Raw genomic sequence first — 18,703 nt, forward strand, 5'->3', positions numbered from 1 at the left:
TAGATAATTTCTTTTATATATTTGATCATTTTAATTATATATATACAATATTTTTTGTTGTTATTATATAATTTCTTTCCGATGGATCGGAACAATTTTTATTAAAAATGATGGAACAAAGCTATAATTAATACATCATGGATTGATCGGATTGGACATTAAACAAATTATGACATAAAAACCTTATTTTTTCCATCGAACACATTCTTGAAAAAAAATGAACAGTATTGTTTTCACAGTTGAATTATTTTGACTTCTATCTTCCATATGGTTTTGAAAGCTTTCAAATCAACCATCGAATTGATACATGTCATTTTATGTTTTTAGTCGTATATTTAAGGAAAACTTACATTTTTGTAATTTAAAATCGTTTTAAAAATTCAAAATATAACATATAAGAAAAAATCTAACATATAAGGTGTCCTCATTTTTGTATTTTAAAGTCATTTAAAAAAAATATATAACATATAAGGTTTCCTCATTTTTGTAATTTAAAGTCATTTTAAAAAATTCAAAATATAACATATAAGAAAAAATCTAATTTTTTTATTATATGGTTAATGTGATTGTTTATTTTTTTTAATAATATAAAATTAAACAAAAATGAAGAAGGATGCAAAAATTGTTATCAAATCTTTATTATTCATAATCATTAATTGTCATATATATGTAAATCATATTAGGTAATTATGTAGCTTTTATTTAAGGAAATAATACACACTTCTTATATTTTAGGTTAATATAATGTTCTATAGTGGACATTAAACAAATTATGACATAAAAACCTTATTTTTTCCATCGAACACATTCTTGAAAAAAGTGAACAGTATTGTTTCCACAGTTAAATTATTTTGACTTTTATCTTCTATATGGTTTTGAAAGCTTTCAAATTAACCATCGAATTGAAACATGTCATTTTAATGTTTTTAGTCGTATACTTAAGGAAAACTTACATTTTTTTAATTTAAAGTCGTTTTAAAAAAATTCAAAATATAACATATACGAAAATTCTAACATATAAGAAAAATATAACATATAAGGTGTCCTCATTTTTGTATTTTAAAGTCGTTTAAAAAAAATATAACATATAATGTTTCCTCATTTTTGTATAAAGTCATTTTAAAAAATTTAAAATATAACATATAAGAAAAAACTAATTTTTTATTATATGGTTAATGTTATTGTTTAATTTTTTTTAATAATATAAATTTAAACAAAAATGAAGAATGATGCAAAAATTGTTATCAAATCTTTATTATTCATAATCATTAATTACCATATATATGTAAATCATATTAGGTAATTCCGTAGTTTTTATTTAAGGAAAGAATACACACTTCCTATATTTTAGGTTAATATAATGTTTTCTAGTGTTATATAATTATAGAATAATGTGACACCATTAGATTAAACTATACTTTATATTAGATGCTCTAGAATTCTTTGAAGTGGAATTTAGAAAGCATTTAGAGTGCCACCTAGAATTTGAAGTTTTTTTTAATTAATACAAAATTAAAGTTTTAATTTTTCAAATGCTTCTCAATTAATACATAGGAGATATACAAAATAAATACTGGTTTGAACCATGATTTCCATGTAAAGGTTTGAACCATGATTGATTCTAATGTTCAACCGGTTAGACTTGGCCAACATATAGATGAACTAAGCTATTAAAGCATTGCATTGAACCGAAATTGAAGGGCTACAAGAATTAGCAGCATCACTGAAAATATGTCATTATTTATTGGTAAAATCTTAATTACATAATAGAAACCGAGAATCCCTATAGTGGAACTTGGTCACAAGTTGATCGTGTATAAATTAACTCTTAAAATAGACTTCATGGAACTCAATGCTCTGTGTTAATCTTGATATTCGGTTACTTTCTTATTTGAAGAAAGTACCTTGAACGAAAACCAACATTTGATCATCATTTCATGTAAAACAGTACTGTGCAATGTTAAAGGTGTAAAATACTGAAATTCATTATGATCAAGATTTAATAGAAAAAAAAGACTTAATAGAAAGTTTTTCTTTGGTTGGCAAGGGTAAATTTAGACCTCTTATTATATTCTTGATCAGGTGTTTCTCACGAGGAAGAACAATTTTGAACCCTTGGATGTTTCTTCATAACCAACATATCTACCTTAAATAGCTCAAGAGGTTTAGCACTATAATCGAGTTATATGATATTGTGCTGACGTTTAGTAATGTTTCTCATACGGAGGTTACTTTTTAACTTGTCAAATAACTGTTGTAAGATATCGTATAAATCTTCTATATCTTAAAAGAGAGAAACATTTCCATTTAATGTTTTCCCATTATGTTCGTCACGTGTTAACCTCACAATAATTTGAGAATGAATAGGCTGACGTGTCACGTTCAAAGAGCTTCTCAGCCAAACCTTACATAAATGTGTTCACACTATATACTATTTTACGTTTTTTTCAATAAAAAACTCACATGCAGGATTCTACGGGTTATACAAATGTTCCACATAAAAAGACAATTTGCAAAAAAATCACTAATATATAGGCCTATTTTATTTTTACTTAATTTGTATTTTAAAAATTTTATCTTTTATGTGTTATTTTGAACAAAAATGTATTGTAATGTTATTTAGAAGTAACTTTATATATTTATCAACCGTTTTTATATATATTTAGATACACATACATGTAGGTGTGAGCACAAATCGGATATTTGGGGTTTTCGAGGTATTGCGATCAGATCTGTTTAGTCTGAATAATCAATTATCTGATTCGATTTGATTCGTAGCCATACGGATATTCGGTGTCCCGGATATCCGATTTTTTTTTAGATTTTTAACTTGTATACGATTCGATCCGTAAAAATAAATTGTAAATCTAAATAATATAAAATAAGAAAATTTTATTACAAAAAAACATTTAATTTTTTGAATACTAATAACTAATTCAATAAATTTAGTAATAAAAATATTGTAAGACTTATATAAAATATAATATTTATATAACTTATATATTTAATTCATTAAATATATGTATATATATGCATATAACGGATCAAATCGGATATCCGTTTTTAAAAATATTAGTATTTGTGATTTGCTTCGTTTTTTACGGATATTGCATATTAGTATTTGTTTTGCTTCCTAGAGGTACATATATCCAGTTTTTTTGTTCGAATTGAAAAGGATAACAAATCGAATCAAAATTTACGGATATTTTTCTCAGCCCTACATACATGTACATTGACGTGAGCACCTATATAAATAAATATTCACTATAAATGAGGATTCTAATTCTCGTTGAAGTTGGAATATTCTTTTTTTTTATAATATTTTCATTCACTATCGACCCCATTGTAATGAAAAGATTTGTGTTAATAATTTTCTTTTCTTTTTCTTCAATTATTATCTAAATTTGATTTGATTTTTCATGCATTTAGAAATTATAATATGAAACCATTGGTTCGACATCATGACTGTCTAAAATTCATATAAAATGAAACCAAACAAATAATAATAGTTTTTGGTTATCATCGAAAAAACCAAAAAAACCTCAAGTATTTTAACCAAACAAACAAAATAAATATTGGTTTAGAATGGTAGTTATATTTTAGTAGATTAAAAATAAAAAAAACTAACCTAAAACCGAACCGATATCCAGATTAAACAGACCTAATGTCCTCTTATCTTACGAAATAACGAAATTAATAATCTTATTCCGCGCAAGGCGCGAGTTATTAACTAGCTTATAATATTTAGCAACCCACCAACGAAACGTTATTATAAATGTTGATATCGAGATTTAATTTGATGTATATTATGTAAGACCAATGGCATATTGTGTCAATTAGGGCTGGCTCGGTCCGGCCCGGCCCAAACCCGCTAAGTCCTTAAATATTTGAGCCCGATCCGGCCGGGCCCGAAATATTTTGGGCCTAGAATTCAAAGCCCGGTCTTTATAGGGCTATAGGGTTTTTCAGGCTTTTCTGGGCTTTTCGAAAAATAATTTATTATTGTCATTTCCATCGTTTTAATACATGTAAATTTTTATAAAAAAATAGTTTCATTTTTTTTAAATATAAAGTGAGTTTAAACTTTTCTTCTTTATCAAAAATGTTTTACTTTTTCGTATGCTTTAAAAACATATTATAAACAAACCAAACTTAATAAGATTTAGATATTCAAATATAAATTAAAACTAAATATAGAAGAGAACAAAATTTATGATAAACATGGTCAACGTTTCATACTTTGCATTTTAAAATAAAAAAAAACATGTTGTACATAAAAGAAGAAGATATATTTACAAAATTTAAAGTGTGGTACTTATAATTATCAAACAATAAAGTGCATTAATAACTTTTATAGTTGTTTTATTAGAGTTTGGATAAAAATATTAAAATAATATGTCAATATTAATAATGATTTTGAATGTAAAAACGATAGTATTTAAGCTAAAATATAAAATTCCGAGTTTTCGGCCGACCCTAGCCAATCGGGCTTAGGCTCAAAATACACAAAGCCCAAATGAGCTTAGCCCGAAAGGCCTAATTTTTTTGGCTTATAAAACTAAGCCCAAACCTGGTAATTCTTAGGGCTGGGCGGGCTCGGGCTGCGGTTTTTGGCCCTAATTGACATGTGTAAGTAATAGGTGGATATTAAATTTAGGGATCCGAGAGTGCTTTTTGAGCTGGCACCTCGGCATAATGGCATCATTGTAAATAATATAGAAAATTAAAGTTTAGTTTTTTTAAATTGCTTCTCTCTTAATAAGTAATAATATAATTTTCAATTATTTTTATTTCTGTCTAAATCACCCAATAATTAATGGACATGTGGAAAAACGTTTCTCACCTTTTGCTTATGGGTACTTTTATAACGAAACGATTCTGGTCAAAAATGTTTTTCTTTCTTACTTTATCCAATTTTTATATTTGCTTAATAGGAAGAAACTCTTTGAGGTACTGCCACTGCAGATGCTCTAATGTTTAGTTTACAAAAATCAATGTGTGAAGATCTATAGCTGCGTTGAAAAAGCTTTATAAATGGTATGCTAACGTAGTTCAGACACTAACATATCTTGTTTTTTATTTTTGGGTTCAGCCGTTTACTACCCTCATGACGAGATTGCAACTCTCGGATATCCTAAGTTTGGTGGAGCTTCCTTCTTCGATTCAAAATCTCAATAAACTGAAGCAGTTGGACATTAGAGACTGCAAAAATCTGGAGACTCTTCCAACAGGCATAAACCTCCAATCACTCGAGTATTTAAATCTCTTTGGATGTTCACGGTTGAGGAGTTTTCCTAATATCTCAGTAAACATCAAAGGGCTGGATCTAAGTTTTACAGCGATTGAAGAGGTTCCTTGGTGGATCGAGAAATTATCTATGCTCAGATATCTATTAATGGCGAAATGCAACAACTTACGGCGTGTATCCCTGAACATTTTAAAACTAAGACATCTTCAGAAGGGTGACTTTGGGAACTGTAAGGCATTGACTGAGGCTAGCTGGGATGGTTGTCCAAGCGTTGTGGCGATTACAACGGACAATATTCACTCTAGGCTTCATGATAAGGCTGGTTGTTCTATCTCAATGGCCCAGCTCGATTTCATCGGCTGCTTCAACTTTGATCACAAAGTTCTATTTCAACCACAAACAGTTCCCATGCAAGTGATACTATCAGGCAAAGAAGTGCCTTCATATTTCACTCACCGTACTACCGGAACTTCTCTCACTAATATTCCTCTACATCACATCTCTCCCTCCCAACCATTCATCAGATTCAAGGTTTGCGCCTTGTGCGATGTTGGATCTATTAGCACAGATGGGTTTAATACGTTCGAAATCCAGGTATGTTTTCGGTTCATAGACATATCCAGAAACTACTTTGATCATGTTGATTTCCAACGAAGTTTCTCATCGGAGTTGGGAGGACATCTGTTTATAAAAGACTGTTGTGTCCCTCTAAACAAAGACATTACACCTCTAGCTCACGTGGATATACAATTTCGTCTCATTAAGGAAAACAGTGAGTTTAAATTAAAAGGATGTGGCATACTGCTTCCCGAGAACAATGAATCGCTGGGTAGCCAACCTTGTAATCCAAATATTCTTCAGCATGTTGGTGGAGGAAACACAAGCAACGATGCTTACATGGGAGGCCATGAGACTGAACAAAGCCAAGAGTGTGCACATGTTTGTGAAGCTGAGGAAGACAATGTTGTTAATGATGGATGCCGTGAGACTGAGCAAAGTCATGACAAATTTGTAGGCAGCAATGTAGAGGCTTTGAGAAACATCAAACGAATGTGGGTAAGATTACTGGACATCTTTTGCTTCGGATTACGTGAAGAAACATTGAATCTTTGATTGCAAATCTTTGGAAACCTTTACCTTCATCGGTGTTTTGCTGATTCCAACACAACAATAAGATACGCCTGAGAATTCTTCAGTTTCCCCTACTGGACATGCATTATCAGGTATCCTATCTAAACTAATAACTATAAGAAGATTCTGCCACCGAAAAAGGCGATGGTTTCAACTGTTACGTTGACATAAAACTGTCCTTCAATTTCTTTTAGGAGATGGCGATCGAGTTCCAATTATACTTCATGTAGCCTTTGCGTTCCACAATCCATGCTAATGAAACAGAGATGTATTTATGAACATCATCCTCTTATTTCCTTAATTGTTATTTTGCTCTGCTCTATCAATATTGACATATGATGAAAAGTAATTTAAGCAAGTTTCAAACTTTGACGTATGATGTGAAAGAGAGATATTTTGGGAAGGAATGCAGGTACTAAGTTGATCCTAAGACCACCATTATCGGGCGATCCTTAGCAGGGTTTTTAGGTTAATGAGTGATTTATTTAAATAAAAAAAAAAATTAAAGCCTTGTAACCGATCCTTAATTAGCCATTTCTGATATCGATCTTTCCAAAGGTTATACAACCACGTGTCATCATTGAGGGAAGACGAAAACGTTGATGACCGATGGCATTCTACAGATCTCTACGAAAGCTAGCTGAAACCAATCCCCTTAAAAAGGCCAGATTATTTTTCCAGCTTCCGGCGGTGGAGCCGTTTCTCCGATCGCACCGTCGTTTCCGCCGCGCCGCTCCCACATTACATGCACAGATTGCCTCCCCTTTCCTAATGGTTCGTCCCTCTCCACGGACCTCTATTCCTCTCTTCTCCACCCTGGAAACTGCTCCAGTCCGCGACGCCTCTTCACTGGCGAGGAAACGGCGCGTCTTGAGGAAGGTCAAGGCTCTGAGCGTTAGATTGATGTGGGTTAGTTATTTACCATTGTGTTCATTAGTTAATTCAAAGCTCTGAGTTTGATGTGAAATTCTGGAAAAATTGTGTAGTTGTGGTGATGATGGTAGAGTTCGAGGATGGAAATGGAGAGACTTTGCCTATTCTACAGAGAACCATGTCAAGCCATTGCTTGAATTGACTAATCCACAACACAAGTGAGTCTTAATTTCAGTGAATTATTTTGGTATGAATCTATTGGACTGATATACAAATGCTTATAGTCACCATTCTTTAGTGGGTTTTGTCTCATTTTGGGGATAAAAAAGTCTTCACACTAGTGTTCTGTTATGATCTGTCATGGCGTATCTAGTTCTTAACCAAGCAAACTGCTAAATGTTTGGAACTTTGGCTCTGTATTTTAGCTCTGTATTTAGGTTTTCTCATATCACTGGTGAAGGTATAGAAGTTGACTGTGTTGTTAATTATGGCAGGGACTTTTGTTTTTCTATGGAGTGCCTTTGGCTCACACCCTTTGAGCTCTCGACTGAAGCTCCTCCTCCTGTATCATCGTCAAGCAACCAGTACTTGTGACTCTCATTGAGGTATGTCTAACTCTGGGAACTCACATCTTCCGCGAGGTAGCCTTGCTGGGCTCGAGCCGATGAGTTTCATTACCTTGGCAACACCTCGTCTAGGAGTGAGAGGTAGAAAGCAGGTTCTATCCATTTCCTGTTATAATAATTGGAACTCATCAATTGTTTAGTATGATGTTAAAACAGTAGTTCTTTGGTCCCTCCCATTTTGGAATTATGAGACTGATCATAGAAGAAATTGTAGTGTCCACTCTAGCTCAACCCCCATAGCGATTTCTGAGTAAAAAGAAAACAAAATTTTCTTTGAGGTTATGATCTCTCTAAAAGAAAATCAAAATGAAACAATTGTTTGTAGAGATTCACTAGAGATGTTTTTGGCAGTTCATATAATTCAAAAAAAAAAATTATAAGAAACCTTAATTAAGAAACTCCCATTGGACCACTTAAAATGGGAGTTTCTTAACTAAAGTTCTTAGGTTACTTTTATTAATTAAAAACTCACTAAGAAACCTATTTGGGGTGATAGGGATAATCATGCTCTAAAGTAATGTTATGTCTCTTTACTTTATATGACTACTTACAATTATACTTGAACTTTTCTGAAAGAAAATTCTTTAACCTGATGTTTACTACATGTCTAAAGTAACATAACCTCTCAATATTCTTTGAATTTCTTCTCAAAACATGATATCATATCTGCGAGACCATATATGTTTAATGTGGTGGGGGTTGCATTCAATCCGGATTTCTTAACTTTCCAAAATCCGCCTAGTAGTAGACTATAATGTGTGGTTTTAAAAGTTTTGTTTCCTTTGTTTTTGACTTTTTTCTAGTGTTCAGCTAGTGTTTGGCAATCATTACTTCTTGCAAACGTTTCTTTCCTTTTCCTTTAAAAACGAAAATTAGGACGAGTGCATAACGGACTAAAATGATTAGGACATCTTGGATTTTATTTTTTCTTCTATAATTTACACTAAAATAGAGTAACTCTATTATAGCGTAACTTTTTCTCCAGTGGTATTACGCAATAATAGAGTTACTCTATTATGGAATGAAATATAGAGAAATGTCATATTTTACTTTATATTTGGAATGGAAAAGTGACATTTCTCTATATTTTACTCTATAATAGAGTAATTCTATTATAGAATAACACCACTGAAACAAAAATTATACTATTGGAACAAAAGTTACACTATAATAGAGTTACTCTATTCTGGTGTAAATTATAGATGAAAAAATAGAGTTCTATCGTAAATGGTCTTACTTACTTCAAGTCTTCGTTCATGAAACTTACAACGATTAATGACGTAAGTACTTTCATACTATTATTTTGATTATTTTTGCTACAAAATTCCAAAAATACATACGTACTATCTTACCAACCATTATAACGACAAATCTGGATTAACTGGATAACGAGGTGTATTACTTCGGTAAAATACAAGGTACTCATGAATGGATAACCAAGGGGAAATATTATCCCAGCGAGAGGCCTACGTCAAAGAGATCCTCGGACTCCTTTCATCTTTATTCTGTGCACGGAAGCGCTCGTCAGTCTTCTTAATCATGCAGAGAACCAAGGAAAGATAACAGGGATGCGTGTTACACGCGCGTGTCTTTCGGTATCTCACCTTCTCTTTGCTGATGATAGTCTTTTCTTCTGTAAGACGGAGCCCCGTGAATGTGAAGAAGTGATGAAAGTAGTCAGAAAATATGGGAAAGCATCATGACAATGCATTAACTTTGACAAATCCTCTTTACTCTTTGGTAAAAGGATCAACGCCAATGTCAGACAGCAGATTAAAGACACTTTGGGAATTCAGAATGAAGGAGGAATGAGAACTTATCTAGGAATTCCAAAAGATATTAGTGGCTCAAAATGCAGACGTTTTGCTTTTTAAAAGGATAAGCTAAGGCATAGAGTGAATGGATGGACGGGGAGATGGCTTTCGAAGGGAGGAAAGGAAGTACTGATCAAATCTATTTTGTTAGCTCTTCCGACTTATGTTATGTCCACATTTTTGCTTCCTTTGGAAATATGCGAAAACCTAGCAAGTGTCATTGCACAATTTTGGTAGAGTTCAAACCCACCGAAGAGAGGAATCCATTGGGAAAAATGGGAAAAGGTATGTTTACCACGAGAGGAGGGTGGGATTGGCTTCCGTATGATCCATGAGTTCAACCTAGTTTTATTAGCAAAACAACTATGGAGGTTAGTCCAATATCCGGATTCACTGGTTGCAAGAGTATTGAAGGGAAAATACTACAGGATGAGCTCGCCTTTGCGTTCTCTTTCTGTAAGTAGTCCCTCGTATGTGTGGACCAGTATCTCAACAGCTAGAGAACTGTTGCTTTTGGGTATTAGACAAAAGATACATTCAGGATATGAGGTTAAGGTTTGGGAGGATCCTTGGATCCCTACGACACCAGCCAGACATGCTCGTCCCTTAGCACCAGTTCTTAACCCGAATATGAGAGTCAGCGATTTTATAAACCAGGATACAAAGGAATGGGATGTTGGCCTACTGCAAAATTATGTGCACCCTGAATACATACCTCTCATAAGGAGTATGGCCATAAGCTCGGCTCATCGCCGCGACACATTTTGTTGGAGCTACACGAAGAGTGGTATCTACACGGTTAAATTGGGATATTGGGTAGCTATCAATTTGATGCAACCTGAGGAAGTGAAAGAGATACTGGAACCCAATATAACAAAGCTACAGGCCTTTGCTTGGAAGATAAAAGCTCCACAGAAAATTCGACATCTCATATGGCAATTGATAACAGGCCATGTGGCAGTAACGAAAAACTTGACAAGGCGAAACATGAGATGCGACAATTACTACCCAAGATGTGGGGAACCAGAAGAATCTGTCACTCATGCAATCTTTGATTGCCCACCTGCCCTACAAGTTTGGGCCTTATCCTCGACACCAACAAGTACAACTATCTTCCCAGTGTTAAGTGTCTATGCTAATATGGACTATCTCTTCTGGAGAAAGGACAACATTGTTCATCCAGATTCAGATATGGATCTTTATCCCTGGATAATCTGGTATATTTGGAAAGCCAGGAATGATAAACTTTTTAGGGGAATTGATCGAGATCCTTTGGAGCTAGTTCGAAACGCAGAGAGCGAGTGCCAAGCCTAGTTCAATGCAAATGAGATGGTGCCATCACCTCAACAAGAACTTAGTAGTGTTCAACCTCAAGTCTTAAGCTTGGGTAATATATGTATGATTGATGGCTCTTGGACATCTACATCACAGTTCGGGTGTGGATGGGCTTGGATGGACAGCTTGGGGGAGGCTCAACTTATGGGAACTTTCGACGGGAATCTCCTCTGCATTCAGAACTAGAAGCACTAAGATGGACGATGTAGAGCATGCTGCAATACTCGACATGCCAGAGCTTTGGAACGGACTGCAAGGATTTGATTGCCATGATTAAGGAGCCACGAGATTGGCCAAGTTTTGCGACAGAATTGGAGAGAATAGAGACTCTACAGATATGCTTCCCGGATTTCAAGATTACTCATATCCCACGAGAGCAAAATCAGACTTCTGATTTTTTAGCTAGGACGGCAAGATCGTTCCATAGAGAGCTTCATTTTGTTGGTTGTTCTATTCCGGTTTGGTTACCCAGACTACTTCAAGTTTGAGTAACAGAATAGTCTTTCGTTGTCAAAAAAAAAAAAAAAAAAGGAAAACGACAACTTCTTGCGCTGACTTCTTTTGTGTTTCCTACCAACGATTAATAACGTTTATCTACTCAAAGAACGCTCAAGACAAACAAGGATAGTTTTTATAACATGTTTGTGTAATGATCTTCTCTATTCGTGACCAGACTAAGCGAGAACGAAGCATAAGTAAAGAAATAATGACGCAAGCAATGATGTTTAGTTTTTGTATAGATTAAACGCAATCAATGTGATTTTATGAAAACTTAAAAATATAGATGATGTTTCATCACTAAAGTATATGACACAACAGAGAAAATCTCCTTTTTTATATTCAGCGATTTTTCCAGCAAGTTTCCTTCATTCACACTCATGAAATTACCAACCACTAGTGTGACGACGACATGAGGCCTAACGTTCTTTGAGTTTTTCCTTTCAAATACTGACCCTTCTTCTTCTTCTCAGAGTTCAGTTCTTTGCTCTCCAAGAAATATATTTGTTTCTTTCTCCTTTTGTAACAAGTCTTTTCTCTTTTATCGTTCTTTCTTCTCCTTTCAGTTTCTCTTTTTAGTTTTTATTAATGGCTTCTCTTTCTTTCTCGTCTCCTCATAATTGGGTGTATGACGTTTTCCCCAGCTTCAACGGGGAAGACGTCCGTGTAACTTTCCTCAGCCACTTTCTAAAGGAGCTTGATCAGATATTGATCATAGTTTTCAAAGACAACACTACAAGAAAACAGCGTAATTCTGACGGACATTCTGACGGAAAATGAGATCCTCGGAATATTCCGACGAATTTCCGAGGAAATACCGAGGAAATCATATTCCTCGAAAAACACCGACGAATATCCGAGGATATATTATAGCCGTTAGAGAGCCGTTGGGGGATTTTAAAAATTCCGAGGAAATTCCGAGGAAAGAGCCGTTGCCTCGGAATTTCCTCGGAATATACCGATGAAATACCGAGGAAATCATATTTCTCGGAAAACACCGACGAATATCCGAGGATATATTATAGCCGTTGGGGGATTTTAAAAATTCCGAGGAAATTCCGAGGAAAGAGCCGTTGCCGTCGGGATTCCGTCGGAATTTCCTCGGTACTGTCGGCAGCATTTCATCTATAAATACCCGCACCCCCAACCTCTTCATTCACTCCATTTCTTCATCCTCTCACATACTATATTTACACACGAATTTGACTGAAAAAAGCATGTCTTCTTCAAATTATTATCGTTCTTGGATCGATCGACCTCATTTAGATCCGAACACGAGATTGCTTACGGAAGAATACCAACGAGGTATAACCGAACCGGAAGCAGAAACAGGTATGTTAAGATGTTCTTGCTCTAATTGTAAAAATATAAAGATTATTAAAGAGTGGAATGTTTGGACTCATCTATATTTGAATGGGTTTACACGAAGTTACAAAATTTGGTATCATCATGGAGAAACTGATTATGAATATGGTAGTACTAGGGAACCTCAGCCTGCGGTTAGGTTAGAAGAACCAATTAGAATGAATGTAGATTATGGTGTAGGTACTGAGCATATGGTAAATGATCATTTTAGAGGGGAAGATTTACCCAATGCAGAAGCTATGAGATTTTATGATATGTTGGATGCTGGAAAGCAACCCTTGTACGAAGGTTGCAGAGATGGTCATTCAGCTTTATCATCTGCAACAAGACTGATGGGCATTAAAACATATTATAATTTGGCTGAATACTGTGTGGATGCGATTGCTGATTTTGTAAAAGGTATTCTACCTGAGGATAATGTAGCCCCTGGTTCATACTACGAGGTTCAGAAACTGGTAGCTGGTCTTGGTTTATCGTATCAGGTAATAGATGTATGCAGCGATAACTGCATGATTTATTGGTGGGCGGATGAACAACGGGTTAAATGCAAATTTTGTGGAAATGCTCGTTATAAAGATACGAGTGGAAGAGTTCCAGTGCCATTTAAAAGGATGTGGTATTTGCCTTTGATGGAAAGGTTGCAGAGGTTGTATCAGTCTGAACGCACAGCGCAACCAATGAGATGGCATGCAGAGCATTCAACAAATGGTGAGATTAGACATCCTTCAGATGCAAAAGCGTGGAAGCATTTCCAATCAAAATATCCCGACTTTGCGTATGAGAGAAGAAATGTCTACCTTGGATTATGTACTGATGGTTTCAGCCCGTTTGGCAAGAGTGGAAGACAGTATTCTCTATGGCCAGTCATTCTTACACCATACAACTTACCGCCAAACTTGTGCTTGCGACGAGAGTTTTTGTTTCTCTCCATTCTCGTTCCCGGACCAGAGCATCCTAAGAGATCACTTGATGTGTTTCTTCAGCCACTAATATATGAGTTGCAACAACTATGGGCTCAAGGTGCTGAAACATACGATGTTTCATGTAAAGAAAATTTCAAATGCGGGCAGTACTTATGTGGACAATAAGTGATTTTCCAGCATATGGTATGTTATCTGGATGGACAACGCATGGAAGGCTATCATGTCCATATTGTCAAGATAACACTGATGCTTTCCAACTAAAACACGAAAGGAAAACGTGTTGGTTTGACTGTCACAGGAGATTCCTACCACCTGATCATCCATATCGTAGGAGTAGGAATTTGTTTACGAAGAACAAGAGGGTGTTTGACAGTCCACCTCCGGAAATTTGTGGGGCAGATTTGTCGACACAACTAAGAGATTTTGGTGTAGAAAAGACGCACGACCTAGGTGGACATGTGCATTATTCGGTAGATGCTGTTGGAGAACTATATAACTGGCACAAAAAAGAGTATTTTCTGGGATCTGCCATACTGGAAGGATCATTTGCTGAGGCATAATTTAGATGTCATGCATATTGAGAAGAACTTTTTGACAATCTCATGAACACGATCCTCAACGTTCAAGGTAAAACAAAGGATAATTTGAAGTCAAGACTGGATTTAATCGATATATGTGCTCGTTCTGAATTTCATGTTGATGAGAATGGTAGGGCTCCTTTTCCCATATACCGACTTGATGCAGAGGGAAAAGATGCGTTCTTTGATTGGATTTCAAACGATGTGGAATTTCCAGATGGTTACGCATCTAATTTGCGTAACTGTGTCGACATAAAGGAAGGAAAGTTTATCGGCTTGAAGAGTCACGATTGCCATGTAATGATGCAACGCCTCCTTCCGTTTGCCTTCAAGGAACTATTACCACAGAATGTTCATGAAGCAATTGCAGGGATTAGTGCTTTCTTCCGCGATTTATGCACGAGATTAGTGACTCTTGAAGGTATTGAAAATTTGAAGACTAACATAGCCATGATTCAGTGCAACCTTGAGAAGATATTTCCTCCATCATTTTTTGATGTTATGGAGCATCTTGTTATTCACCTGGCAAGAGAATTGGAACTTGGTGGTCCTGTGCAGTATAGATGGATGTATTTGTATGAGCGGTATATGTACCATTTGAAGAAGATGGTGAAAAATTATAGTAGGGTGGAAGGTTCTATAATCGCACAGATGATAAATTCAGAAACTTCAAACTTTGCCGAGTTCTACTTTCCAGCAGAAGTGCAGACCAAAAACAGAAGACCTGCTCGGCATGATGATAGAGGCGAACGGGCAACATATCATGTTACGGTTCCAGACATCTTCACAGATGTTGGACGACTTAGCAGAAAACCAAAGGACCTTCGACTTACTGAGCAGGAGCGCAGTCATTTGCAAACATATTTGCTCACCAACTGCGAAGATGTTCTTCAATATGAGAGGTAAATAAATTAGCTTACAAATTTTTATTTTAACAAGTTGAAATTTAAATCTTAATTAATTATATTATTGTCAACATATGTACAGGATTTTCATGGCAGAAAAGCGGTTCGAATTTAGATACGCCACAGAGGAGGAACTTGAAAAACTGAAGCAGAGAGAATTTTCTGGATGGATGCTTACTTATGTGAGTGCTTTAAACAAATTAAAATATTATTTATCACATATTTATACTAATTCACATATATTGATATAACATATATATGTGTTATTAATAGGTGTCTGCTGGTATGACCAGATGTGAAACATTTGACGATTAGATACGCGAGATGGTGCGTGGACCAGAGTATGTTATGAAGTCATATCCGAGATTTTGTACTCGAGGATATGCATTCACAACTCAAAAGAGGAGACGTTCGAGTACGACTTATGATGCTTGCGTTTGTTCTGCATCTGGAGATGATGTATACTACGGAAACATATGGGAGATTATGGAAATCAAGTATCCGGGCATGGTTAGATTGCGCTGTACTGTTTTCTATTGTGATTGGTACGACAACACTCCAGATCGAGGTGTGAGAACAGATGCATTTGGTGTTACATCAGTACATTCGAGGCGAAAGTTGCAATATTATGATCCTTTCATTCTTGCTTCTCAGACCGATCAGGTAATTAAATATACATATATCAATTATTCATAATGATTCATCATCATGTGTATTAATAACACTTATTTACAAATTAAATAATTTTTTAAATGTTACAGGTTTGTTATATCAAGTACCCCCGGGTTAGGAACAGAGATGATCCATGGGTCACTGTTACATCACTCAACCCGAGAGGCCGAGTTCAGGGAAGTTCTAAGCTGGAAGACCCACTACAACCAAGCACATCCGGTAACTTAAGTGCAGCAGAAGATTTAGCTGCAGTTGGCATTGTAGTCGGTTTAACCGACTTTGGAGAGGAAGCCGTCGTTCACGTAGAGGATGAACCAGAGATTGGAGAGTTTCACCAAGATCCAGATTCAGATTCATCTGGTGATGATGACTCGGAAACAGAGTAGCATCGCCTTTTTTTTTTAATATAAGAATACCGAGGAAATTCCGAGGGATAATAGGATTTAGGGATTTCCTCGGAATTTCCTCGGAATAGTCCGAGACTTTTCCGACGATTTAGGGCTTTTCTTTTAGGGTTTCTGTTTCCTCGGAAAAGCCTCGGAATATTCTGAGGAAATTCCGAGGAAAAACTAGTGTTCCTCGGAATTTCCTCGGAATATTCCGAGGCTTTTCCGAGGAAGTAGGGTTTTTAAACCGAAAACAACATTTTATGGTTTGAATAACACTTATATAACCCTTATTAAGTGTCTTAGACTGATTATGAAGTCAAAAATTTGTTTCTTGCCCTATAATAAACACCTTCCGATTGTATGAACGAAATCCCCACAACATAAGAGAAACACTTATACACTTTAATGAACGGTAAAGGGAATACTTACAATTCGTTTTGAAATTTTGTTATTTCAAAGTTTATGATCATCTATTCAAAGATTCCTCAGTGGTATGCATTGCATTTGTATAAGAAATGATATAGGGCAAAAAAATTTGATGTTTTGAAACCCTAAACATGTGTTCCTCAGAATTTTCTCGGAATAGTCCGAGGAAATTCCGACGGATATTTAAGTGTCCGTCGGAATTTCCTCGGAATATTTTCATTTAACCGGGCAAACAAGACGCCAAATATTTCGCGAAAATTGAAATTGAAAATACCGAGGAAATTCCGACGGATAGTTTCCGTCGGACCCTAGGTTTTATAAACACGAAACACTTCTTCTTCCCCATTTCTCTCTTCTTCCTCCGGCGATCTCTCTCTTCTTCCGGCGATCTCCCCCTTCTCTCGCGACGATATCTCCGGCGAATCCTCTCTATTCCTACACAAATCATGTAAGGACCCTATCCCACTCTCTTAGGTTCTATTTGTTAGGTTTTTAAGTAGATTTGATGATTTTAGAAGTTTTTTGATAGATTTTTGTTAGGGTGATTGGTTAGGATTGTGATTTGGTTGTGTAATAGGTTTAGAATTGTGATTTGGTTGGATAATTTGTTGTGTTGAATTGATTTAGAACTTTTTTATAATTTTTTTTATTTTTTTTGTATTTATAAAATCGATTTTGGATTTTACAAAACGTTTTTTGTATATAAATTCGATTTTTGGATTTATAAAAGATGATTTCATATTTATAAAAATATTTATATTTATTAAAACTAATTTTGTATTTATAAAACATTTTTTTGATTTATAAACACTATTTTATTATTTTTTGTATTTATAAAAACTATTTTTAAATATGTTTTTCAATTAATATTTATTAAAACTATTTTTAAATATGTTTTTAAATATGTTTTTTTTTAATTTATATATTTATTATAACTAATTTTAAATATTTTTTCAATTAATATTTATTAAAACTATTTTTAAATATGTTTTTTTTAATTTACAGGTCTACTGGTGATCAGACCCGGTCTCGATCTCGTCGTGCCTCACCACGAGGTCGTAGTGGTACGGGGAGCCATTCTCAGGGTTCGTCCAGCCACTCTCGGGGTTCGTCCAGCCACTCTTGGGGGTCGAGCAGCTACTCTCGGGATTCTTCATTTCCCGCTCCGGTTTTTGCTCCCGCTGCTGCACCCCCTCCCGTTGCTGCACCCCCTCCCGCTCCTCCAGTCGTTCCGGGAGTGATGATTGTTGCCCAGTTGGTTCAACAGCCCGGTCGTGAGCATCTTCCCTATCTCACTCCGTGTCCAAAGGGACGACGTCAAACATGGTAATTAAAAGTCTTTTTTTTTCTTTCATTAAAATTTGATTCATTATTAATAATTTGTTTCTTATATTAGGTTCAACCGATCTGGGAACGGGATTAGCGCATGGATCAACAATATAATGTACTCGAACCTCAGCAAGGGATATCTGACTTTCACTCACTTCCCTGCCGAGGACCAGGAGATGTGGTTTCGTCAGTTTGCGGTAAGTATTCTAATTTGTTTACTTATATTTTTAATCTTTAATATAAAATTTCTACAAATTGTGTTTTTTTTCAGCAAGAGTTCACCTGGAATCCCGATCACACGAACTTTATCCGTGACGCCTTCGTCCATAAAGTTATGGACAACTATGGGAAGCAGATCTACTAGTGGAAGCAGAAGTTGCTCATCAACCAGGTTTTTTTTAATTTATTAAACAATTTTTTGAATTTATTAAACTATTTTATATTTTTTTATTAAAAGGTCCCGAAGTCGATCAACAACACGGTCTGGGAGGAGTTGTGTGTGCATTGGGATAAGGACGAGACGAAAGCTACCTCCGTGACCAACTCCGCCAACCGCAAGAGCGATCGTGGCGGGAAGGGCATGTACAAGCA

The 18,703-nt window shown here is 35.3% G+C and overlaps 1 protein-coding gene across 3 annotated transcripts; it reads left to right on the forward strand.

Annotated features, from left to right (window-relative positions):
- Positions 1-5,021: 5,021 nt before the first annotated feature.
- LOC106386075 lies at positions 5,022-8,109 on the forward strand. 3 transcript variants are annotated; one of them, XR_001277370.3, is made up of 3 exons: positions 5,022-7,288; positions 7,366-7,470; positions 7,747-8,109. XR_001277370.3 is itself a non-coding variant. In XM_013825969.3 (3 exons), the coding sequence occupies exons 1-3, from the start codon at positions 6,989-6,991 to the stop codon at positions 7,844-7,846; spliced, it is 501 nt and encodes a 166-aa protein (XP_013681423.2). In that variant the 5' UTR covers positions 6,974-6,988; the 3' UTR covers positions 7,847-8,109. The 3 variants fall into 3 exon arrangements, 1 of the variants encoding a protein (XP_013681423.2); XR_007320404.1 differs by having other exon boundaries at positions 5,022-7,284; XM_013825969.3 differs by having other exon boundaries at positions 6,974-7,284.
- The last annotated feature ends 10,594 nt before the right edge of the window (positions 8,110-18,703 follow it).

Source organism: Brassica napus, chromosome C3 (genome assembly GCF_020379485.1).
Source record: "Brassica napus cultivar Da-Ae chromosome C3, Da-Ae, whole genome shotgun sequence".
In the NCBI taxonomy this organism is placed as follows: Eukaryota; Viridiplantae; Streptophyta; class Magnoliopsida; order Brassicales; family Brassicaceae; genus Brassica; species Brassica napus.